At 43.1% G+C, this 10,716-nt stretch overlaps 1 protein-coding gene across 1 annotated transcript; it reads left to right on the top strand.

Annotated features, from left to right (window-relative positions):
• The first annotated feature begins 886 nt into the window (after positions 1-886).
• Positions 887-10,117, top strand: LOC134646892 (zinc finger protein 11-like). Its single transcript, XM_063500902.1, has 7 exons — positions 887-1,235; positions 4,090-4,292; positions 4,901-5,002; positions 5,145-5,240; positions 5,330-5,440; positions 5,630-5,753; positions 7,344-10,117. Exons 1-7 carry the CDS (start codon positions 1,208-1,210, stop codon positions 9,962-9,964), a joined length of 3,285 nt encoding a protein of 1,094 aa, XP_063356972.1. The 5' UTR covers positions 887-1,207; the 3' UTR covers positions 9,965-10,117.
• The last annotated feature ends 599 nt before the right edge of the window (positions 10,118-10,716 follow it).

Raw genomic sequence — 10,716 nt, 5'->3', positions numbered from 1 at the left:
TAGCTATAAGGTAAAGAACCATTTCTTCATATTGGGCTCATTAGCCATTTTCTACATTACAGGAATAACTGTCCTTGCCAATAACAAACATATTTCTAAAAACTTTGTTTGATTCAGTGAGATAATATTATTAACTGGGTGCAAACCTAATATAAAAAGTTTAGGGTCAGAAAATATTTGTATTAAAATTATATCCTGAATGAAAACTATGATTTTTTTTAATGTCTTGAATGAAGGTAGGCTGTTATAGACAAGTATGACCCATCTGGGGAATTTATCATTATGATGTCATATCATTTGGATCAACAGTTTTCTTCTATAGCCTAGGGAGGGAGGGTTTAAAAAAATCTAGATAGAAAAATCTAGTCTATATGGGAAATAAAAGTTAGAACACCCATAGGGAATTGGGGACTTCTAGTCCTCATGCAGCACAGATGTTCCTGTACACTATCCCAGCCATAGAATAGGAGTCCCAGCTTACATCGTACTTCCTACTGCTATGTGTTGGATAGTCTCTGGGCACCTTTGCAGAGCCTGCAGCTTGTGCCCTGATGGCTGTGGTAGACTCCTGCCTCTATGGATCTGGCGATTAGGTTCTGTTCTTGTGCTGCCATGATCAGAGCCTCCGTGTTGTCCTTTACTGTACTTATAGGATTTCTTGATGTCAGCTACTTCCCCTATCTGTTAATAGTACATCCCATGCAGGGATGAGGGTCGTCTGTGTCTCTCAGTACGCGTACAGTGAGATTAAATAAACAAGGAAAAACTATTTTTTTAAAGAATTCTTCGTATTTGCTCCTGAGAATCACATACTGGACATAGTTCCTTAAAACGCCTCTAGAGGGCAGCGATCAGCCATCGTGTGATCCTGACGTGCACAGGAGAAGAAGACGGACATGTTAGCTTTGTAAGAAGCAGAAGAAGAAAATCACAAGTTTTGTAGATTTATCATACATGTGCTTCCGTCACCGAACGTAACAGAAGATGTGCCCTAGCAGGTCGTATGAGAAGACACAAAACAGCAACAGACTGACGCTACTGAGTAATAACCAGCAAAACTTAATGTGTTGAGTACGCCTGCGCGTTTCTACCAGATCGTCGAGCCGCCCTTCCTCCCCGGCAACTTGCACCGCAGGGTCCGGCGGACTGCAACTCACAACAACCCCGAGTTGATTTGCTTATTCGCTTGAGCGCTTTTTGAGACAACATGGAGAGCCCACGACATATTAATAACGGTAAGCTAACGTGTATGTAAAGATTTATCTGTCGCAACGAGTTATTGGCTTTTCTTTTTGTGTGTGTGCGCCCGATTTTGAACATGGCGTACCCCGCTCTGAGATGGCGGTAGCGTTGTGCTACGTTATAGCGCCACGGAGCTGCTGCGTGCGGTGGTTAGTGGAAGGAGCTCAGCGTCAGCGAAGATAGTTATCTAACAACGCTTTCGGTTATTTTATGACTGCATGCTTTAATGTAGCGGGCAGGGGCGGTTAACTAGCAGCAGGGGGTTGGCATCAGTTAGCAACCGAAATTAGCACTAACTGTAACAGCGACAGATGCTGCCTTCGGGGGCTTTAACCAGAGTAGCGAAGCGTTATGACAGCTAATGTATGAAAGTCGAATAAACATTAAATATATCACGAGCAACGCCGTTTATATATTGTTATTCAAAAGAAAAATAGTGTGTTGATGTGTACATGTACTTTTACAGTCCCTAACCTTTCCTCATTAGAGAGCCCGGGCTATCACAGCCGTGTTTACCATCTGGTTGAGGCGCTCGTGTCTGGTGTATCATAATTACGACGCTCTTGTTAGCCTGTGAATGTATCTGGGGGTAGCCGTATCCTAAACTCCCAGTGCCTAGACCCACCTGAGGGCCCTGTTGTGCCAAAGTGTGGCAGATATTTCTGTTTCGTTGTTGTTGTTGTTTATTTATTCTGTGATATCTTTACTTAAAGGAATTATATATAAAATAAAGAAATTATCTCTGTCTGCTTTATTGTATCTATATTTATAATAAATCTAGTTCTTTCGGTTTGTGTTTATACAACTGTGATGTTAAACCTGTTGAAATTTCTGCTGTCCTCTTGGCCAGATCTCTCTTGAAAGAGATTTTTAATATTAATGAGACATTTAACCTGGATCTACCTTGTGACAGGAAAATTCTTACAGGCTCTCAGTGACGTCACATCATTAATGAGCAATATGTTTGACATACTATAACGACATTTTAAATTCCCATGCTCGTTTTTTGGCACATACCCCAAATCACTTTTTGAAGACGATCGCTTTTGACACAACACACCAAAGCTCTCAATTACAAACTTAGTGAGGTTCACTTCAGTTGTAAGTCACTGTGTAAAAGTTTTGAGCCACCTCTCATTACTTTGTATATTTCTTCCAAAGCCAGACTTTCTTGTAATTCTTTGTGATCGTTTGAACTATTGATCAATTGATCAACTGTTCTTGATCAGTAGTTCTCCAGACTTTCTGAAGATCTTTAAAGCTCTTGTTTGGACATTGGGTGCTTTTCTTTTACAGTCCAGTCCTTGTACCTGACAGCATTTTATTTTTTATTTTGAGCTATTATGAATTATTTGAGCACAAGAAAGGCTTCTAACTCAAGGGATGAACCAGTGTTTCATCTATACTTAAGCGGCAATTTAGCAAAGAACTAATTTTAAATCGTATCTTTAGTCACTTTTACTAGCAGCCAGTGACATAAACACATCAGTAGTTCACAGTGATAACACAGTGTGACAACATAAAATAGTAAGTCCTGAAGAAACGGGAAGAAAATCCTGCAAAGGCCTGACAATAGAAGCACCTTGCTCATCAGTTGATCCATCTGCTCTTAACCTCAGTGGAAGGTTGGTTGTTGAGAAGTCCTTCTTAATGAAGGGAAAGGCTAAGGTTTGCTAAATCACCATGTAATGCCATCTAGCAGACATCTGATTGGGAGGTGCCTCATTTTTTTCACTGTTTCATTTCACTGTGTGTTATACTTGTATAACTATACATGTGACGAATAAAGAACCTTGAACCTTTTAGTCATGAAAAATGATTAAACACACTGCCAGTGCACACTATCGGTCATGGATTGGCCTCAGACAGGCCGTGAGTCTGGATTTCAACATTATTGGAGCAGTGTGGGATCATCTAAAGATGGCTGACATCCAAAGAAGAGCTTTGAACGTCCTCCCAGAAGCCTGGAGAACTAATCCTGAAGACTAAAGAAATGACAAGGAATCTTCTGTGAGACAGTTCAGGATGTGTTGAAGAATAAAGGTGATGCCGGTGTACCAAATGCTCACGTTCAGGCTTGTTGTACAAACTCTTTTTTTTTTTGTCTTATGTACATATATTTATATATCTATATTTCCATTTATGTTTCCACATGTTTCAACAAATCACTGCACCTATTTCCCTTTTTCCTGGCGAAATGTAAACAAATGAGGTGTGACTTGAGGGTTTTTTTGTTTGGTTTTTTTACAGCACTGTATATAATGCGTTACTTCATGTAAATGCAGTTGACCTTGAATCAGTGATCTCCAGCATTTATGAGCTTTCATTCATGTGGAAATAGACTCCACTGTCTCTCTTTCTCTCTGTGTTTGCATAACAGCAGTGGAGTTGCACCTCGTCTGATCTGTTTTTGTCAAACAATTAGTGTAACGGCCAGTGGAGAGCACAACATTAATCTAGTGCTACATTACGCCTCCAACCTGTTGTAAGCACTAATCCACAGGAAGTGTTCAGCATCATCGTGCTTTACTTCACTTTAAGAGTTCCCTTCACAGGTGGAAAGCTATTCTGGCTATGCCCCTAAGCTTCTAACTTAATTTCTTTGTAACGGAGCATGATTTCTATCTGGGACTACTTTTAACCACAGCCTTCAACATCTGCTCCTTCATCCACTCCAGGACTTAATCCACTTTCAATCTTGAGCACCTAATGCAGAGATATTTTGTCATAAAGTCAAAGCAGTTGCTTCTTCATATTCTCTTGATAGTTTCCGTTTATTTTGAAAGGTTCCAGATTAATTGAATTTACAGTGAGTAACTTTTTAAATATTGTACAAATATTTTCCAGATCCACCTCTCCTGTTGCCATCTCTTCGCCTCTTCATACCACCTCTGCGCCTGGTATCTGCGGCCATGTGGCACGTCGTGCAGAGGGGAAGCGTGCACGACTACGGGATGGTGGAGGAGTTCATCAGCACGGTCACAGAAATCGTGCCTGACCTGCTAAACGCAGATCAGAAAGCTCAGCTCCTCCTGGGACTCAGAGCACGGGTAAGTCCCTCTTGTGGAAGAGTGGCTGCCATAGGCGAGGTTTAGAGAAATCTTTGGGGCCCTTGATTGAAGTCACTGGAGGCTAACGGCTCTTTAGAGATCAACGCCGTCACCTATCTTTCTGAATTGCATTCTTTCTAAGAAGCGCGGAAACAGTGTTACTTGTGCTGTGCTGTACTAATGTACAGTAAAACAACTATTGCTTGTGTAACATTAAAGCATGCAGACCAGTTCTAGTAGCTTCCCTAAATAAAACTGAGTTCACCAGATGATAAAGTGCTGCATGGTGAGAGAACTGGAGATTTTTTGGGTTGGGGACTCTAAAATGTATCTCTTTAATTGTTATGTAGTTGTACAGCTGTTTATTTTTACCCTATAGTCATGTATAATACTGATAACGATCATTTTTTGAAATCCTTCCCATAGATGGACCACAGGCCAATCCTGTGTGTCTGTGTTGTTTTTAGTAATGGTTACAGTAATCAGGGAAATGTGGTGTGCTGACTGTTTGCTGCCTTGTTTAATCAGGCCTGTTCTAAGCCAGGAGAGTCCCTGCTGTAGTTGAACTTTGTTAATGTTTTTTTTTAATTAATAAAATCTTGTTTCAGGTTGTTCTTGAATCGTGTCGGGCCGAGCAGACAACAGACAGAGAAACCATCGAGATGCACCTGAACAGGATCAAGGCCCTCGTGTCGACTTGGGCAGCACAGGTTAGATCCTTTAAAAGAAAAACAAGTGTCCTGTAGGCCAGCAGCCTTGCCATATTTTCCCTCCAATTATTATTATTTTTTTCTTCCTAAATTGCAGCTTGTGATTTTGTGTTTTTTTTTTTGTTTTTTTTGTTTTTTCCAGCCGTGTTTTGCAGATGTTGAGTTTCCAGAGTCCAACTTTGTGGATCAGGTTGAATTGTTGTTGAAGGATCCTGAAGAGAAGGACAAGTTCTTCCAGGTTTGTAACATCATGTGCTGTCAAACTCATGTATCCTATCTAATAATAGAGAAACAGAATATATAATACACATTTTTTTCCACCCTCAGCATGTTTTCCCTACTGACTTTGGGCCTGAATATGACAGTGCTATTCAGGTTTTAATGCTGGACTTCCTGTCCAGATTGGAGAAGCTTCTTCCAGTTCCAGATATTCAACAGGTACTAGAATAAGTGTGGCAAAGCGGCCTTTCCAGCACTATTCTACTTCCCTAAATAAGTCCAGTTTGCATTAAAAAATTACAAATTTTCCAAGTAATCTTCCAAGTCAGAAGAGGGTTTATGGTGAATTTTTGGCATTGGCTTCCTTTTTATTTCCTTTTATTTGTATTTTTTGCATTTCTTCTCTAGACTGCATCCATGCTCAGTGCCGTCCCTTCAGCTCTGGAGGAGTGTGCACACTCGGTTCCTGACCTGCAGCACCTAAAAACTGTACTGCGATATCACACAACACTGGGACATTTCGACTGGAGCGGTGAGTCTCGTCTTGGATCACGAGCACATTGTTGCTGATGCAGTCTGAATGGAAGTGATGGACTTGTCTACAAACACTGTCCAGCTGCTCTCTGAGCTGTAGTGATCTCTGGCATGATCTGCTCATCTCAGTTGACATACAATACAGCAGCAAAGTGTATTTAGAAAGAACGCAGATGTGTGGAAAAGGTTAGAAGAGTTTGATTGTACTGCAGTTTATTTTCAATTAGGTTATTTGTACAAAAAAGTAACCTGATGAAGCATTAATGTTTCAGTTTGAGAGAAGATTAAAATGTCCTCAACCTGTTACTGAAATAATTAAAGTTTAAATGGTCCACTTTCTACTCTCTTTTACTTCTGTGGAAGAAATGTAACAAAAACTACATTTATCTCTGCTTTGCAGCATACAACCGATAATTGGTGGTACATTTTTCTTCTTTGCTGGCTAACTAGTCTCATAACATTTGTCATAGACAGACCGTTCATACCTAAAAACATCCAGCACTTAAAAAAATTAAGTGGTAGCACTTTTTATTTTTTTTTAAGCACCGTCTTGACCGGGGTTCCAAGAGATCTGAAAATGTGATGTGAACCGATCGATGAGAGCAACTCCATCACGAAAATTAAAGCTTTTACATAGTTTTATAAACCTGACAATAAAGGAAATGGCTACGCAAAAAACAACACCACAATCACAGAGTCTGACACAAAGTCATACACCAAGCAGGAGATATACCATCACTTAAAAAACAAAAAGAAATTGCAGAATCTAGTTATATGTGCAGTCAATTATATTTCTCAGGAGATTCTTTTTGTTTCTTTGTTTCGTACATACAGCGTAGTGGCTTCTTTGTCATATTAACAATCTTCCAATTATATTTTGTGAATCTTTGTGTTAATCTGTGGAAAATCCTCTTGCTCTTATATTGAAAGTTCAGAAGCTCCTAACCAGTTAGCCCGAGGTCTTCTTAATTCACATTTCTGCACTGGTTGATGAACCATTTCAGTGCTGTGGTGGCCCACATAGTTTCTCCTCGTGTGGTCAAACAGCATTCAACTCCCCCATCTTGGACTGCAGCAGGCAATGGTAGTTCATTTTTGGGCAGCCAGAGGGCAGCTCTAACCAGAACATCCAGCAGGTGAAGAGCTGCTTTATGACTGCAGAGAAAACGAGGACTACAGAAGCTTCCTGAAGTCCAAGATGGTCGAGTTGTGGTCCCTTCATGGGACTTCTATATTATCACAAGTACACTACTCACAACATTACAGGAATATTTGGACTAACACAGAATAACACCAATTTAGTTAAACTTCAGGGAAAGTTCCATCAGGTGCGCTGGAGAGGCAGACAACCCCCAAAGAGGGAATGGTTTAGCACTTGGTGGTCACTCTATTTTTTTTCTAGTTTTGCTGTTTGTTTGTGTCCTTGCCACTGCTAGGACCATGGAATGGTACCTGTAGGCCACTCAGGCTGCAGGAACCTTTTACCAGCAAACTGATATTATGCACAACACTACCACTAACAAACTTTTGCTTTTTCTTTGAGCTTTGACACACTAACAAAGCTAATGCATTCTTCTTTCTCCTTCAGATGAAACTCAGGCCATTCCATCTTCATTTGGGAACTGCATCCTGTCCTCGCTGTCCCTTCCTCAGCTGGAGAAGGTTGTGATCGATCCAGACCAAATACAGTTACAGCCCACATCAGAGCAGCTGGAAAGCTGCATGACCGTCCAGGTGGAGGGTGAAACTGTGACGCTGCTGGACTACATCCAGATCGAACAGCCGCCCAGTTTGGTCGATGACCAAGAAGAAAATGTAATAAATGAGGAGGAAACGGAAGAAGATGCAACGCAAGAGGAAGCAGGCGATGCCTTAAAGCCGGCCGCTTTTCAACCACTTAAACAAAGCAAAAGACTTGAGTTGAAGAGAAGAGCCTTAAAAGAGGATCAAGACTCAGCGACGGCTAAGAGACAAAGGAAAAAATACCCTAACAATAAAACATGTCCTGTGTGCAATAAGACTTTCCTGCGGGCTGCGGCCATGAGACGGCACCAGGAGATTCACGATGCAAACCGGGACCTTAAGTACAAGTGCACCAGCTGCGACAAACGATTCAGGGACCATTACGACATGAACAGACACACCATGCGCGTCCACGAAAGGGGGGAGATGTACAACAGCGGTAAAGAGGAAGACTCAGGGGATCCGAGCACCTCAGAGATGTCAGAAGACAGAAACTGCTCTCTTTGTGGGAAGTATTTTGCTCGCCGAGTGGACATGGAGCGGCACATGAAGTCTCACTCAGAGGATCGCCCATACAAGTGCTCTTTCTGTGAGAAGAAATTCAAGAATCCTTATGTTTTAAAGAGACACCAGAAGGAGATCTGTAAAAGCAGAGAGCAGAAGAAGGTAAGGAGGAAAGAGGCTCAGCGCTCAAATACGCAGCCAGCTTCGGAGGTGTCGATGGAGGGTAAAGTCTGTCCCATCTGCAGCAGGATCCTCCCCTGCACTGCAGACATTGCAAAGCATTTACGATCTCACTCCGAAGAGCGTCCCTTTATTTGCGTCACATGTGAGAAAGGCTTCAAGTACAAAGACACATTAAAGAAGCATCAGATTATTCACGGTCATGAGGGCATCAGAGAGGAGCAGACCAAGACGGTGGAGCAGATTTTGGCTGAAGCCGAAACTTTGACGCAGAACTACGTGGAGACTGGAGACGCTGATAAACAGGAAAGTAATCTGGACACTCCCGCAGACACATGTGAGGAGCCCCCCGCTGTGCCTGTGCAAAAAGTGGCCAAAAAAGGCCTGAAAGTATGCCCGGTGTGCTCTCGAGCGTTTGACAGCGTCAAAACCCTGAACAGACACATACAGTGTCACACGGACGATCGGCCGTATCACTGCGTCCACTGCAAGAAGCGCTTCAAACACATGCACGGCCTCAAGAGACACCAGATTTACGCCATCTGTCACAAGAAAACCAGTCGATTCTTGTGGAAGAAGGAGCACAGGGCGGGGCCGAGCCAAAGCGACGCGAGCAGCGCTGACCTCCAGCAAGGGGCCCCGCTGAAGATCCCAGTGTGGTGTTCCAACTGTGGCAAGCACTTCGAATACCTGTCCGCTTTGAAGGACCACCAGGAGAACGTGTGCAAGCTGGAAATGAGGGATATTATGAAATGTGACGACTGCGGGAAAGAGTTCAAGAGCATGACTATGCTCAAAGTGCACCAGAGGATCCACGACCCCCTGTACTGCAAAGAGTGTGGGAAGATCCTGGCAAACGAGGCTGCCTTTGAGAGGCACAAGCTAATGCACAGACCTATGCAGTGCACAATGTGCGACAAGACTTTCACTTTACTGAGACGCTTGAGGGAACACTACGAGAAACAGCACAACTTCTCCGGGCCGTATCCCTGCCCGCAGTGTGACAAAACCTTCATCCAGCTGTCCTACCTCGCCATTCATCAGAGAATCCATAAAGGAGAGTTCCCTTATGTTTGTAACATGTGCCCGGAGAAGTTCAGGTCCTCCAACTGTCTGACGGTGCATCAGCGGAAACACACTGGGGAGAAACCCTTCCTCTGCTGGCAGTGCGGGAAGTGCTACCGCTCGGCCTCAGAGCTCACGGTCCACATGGGAACGCACTCGGAGGAGAGGCCGTGGGCCTGCACACAGTGCGACATGGCGTATCGCACCAAGCTGCAGCTCACAAACCACGTGGAGCAAGTCCACATCGGGGTCCGGTATCCCTGCAACAGCTGCGGCAAGCAGTTCATGAAGGAGACGTCGCTGAAGAGGCACGAGCTCATCCACACAGGAGAGAGGCCGCACCAGTGCACCGTGTGCGGGAAGACCTTCCTGACCGCCAACGAGCTCAGGCTCCACAACAGGTACCACACCGGGGAGCGGCCGTACAAGTGCGAAGTGTGCGGCAAAGCCTTCATCCAGTCGGGCTACTTGAAGTCACACATGCGGATCCACACGGGAGAGAAGCCATTTAAATGTGACATATGTGACAAAGGTTTCAGGTTGTCTTACCACATGAAGAAACACAGGCGGACTCACGCCGGGAAGCCAAAGAGCTACGTATGCGAGGAGTGCGGGTTAGCGTTCCTCCAAAAAAAATCCCTTTGTGAACACTCGCTTACTCACGAATTTAAAGTGGAGTCATCTTTCACAGAGGAAGTGAGAATAGAGTTTCAGTAGAAATCCAAATGTCTCTTCATGAGATGGTTCACCAAAAACACTCTGACCGGTTTAAACGGTGGTGCTTTTGTTGCTTTCTGTTCATTCTGATGTTCTGAAGAACATATCATTGATCTCTAAGACATGTGTATCAGAAACCAATGAACATTTTCAGCTTGCAAATCTTTCTGCAATAAAAAAAAACTTGAATTTTACCATCTCTTCTTTGTTTTTGAATCAGAAAAGTGCTTATCTTGTCTAGTAATTTGGGGTTTAGCCTAGTAGTGTGAAACATGTGGTCCTGCACCTAAGCCAGCCGATGAAATCGTCCAGCTCAGTTCTATAATTATTCTATAAATTAACAGTGAAAGCGCCGTTTTTTGCACATTCTCTACTGAAACCTAGCAGTTCAATGAGTTCTCAATCTCCTTTGGATATGTAGAAAAAGAACTATCTCCGCCATGTTAATAAAGTTGCCAGGAAAATTTTTGTGCCATTTACCCACTCCTGATAATACTGCCTCCTGGCACAACACACAATTTGCAGTCACTTTCATACCACAGACTTAAGTTTATAGGATTCACATATAAGTCATAAGTTGTTGCTGCAACTCTTTAGTAACCTTAAACAGTAGCTTTTGTACACATGCAAAAACTGGGAAATTTGAGTCTAAAGCTATGACCCTGACACTACACTTGTGTCTTAGGGGTGAGGCGAATCCCTGTATTGAGGCTGGAGTTTCCAAACCTGTAGCTAGAGAGATGCCAACGATG

The sequence above is a fragment of the Pelmatolapia mariae genome, linkage group LG17, assembly GCF_036321145.2.
Source record: "Pelmatolapia mariae isolate MD_Pm_ZW linkage group LG17, Pm_UMD_F_2, whole genome shotgun sequence".
Classification (NCBI taxonomy): Eukaryota; Metazoa; Chordata; class Actinopteri; order Cichliformes; family Cichlidae; genus Pelmatolapia; species Pelmatolapia mariae.
The sequence above is the reverse complement of the archived record's forward strand: the minus strand, read 5'-3'. Positions and strand labels throughout refer to the sequence as shown.

Bases quoted from the DNA above. Each gene is read 5' to 3' on its own strand.
- LOC134646892 (XM_063500902.1), top strand. From the start codon at position 1,208: ATGGAGAGCCCACGACATATTAATAACG. The intron at 4,293-4,900 runs GTAAGTCCCTCT...ATCTTGTTTCAG, and splicing joins TCCTGGGACTCAGAGCACGG to GTTGTTCTTGAATCGTGTCG. The intron at 5,441-5,629 runs GTACTAGAATAA...TTTCTTCTCTAG, and splicing joins CAGTTCCAGATATTCAACAG to ACTGCATCCATGCTCAGTGC.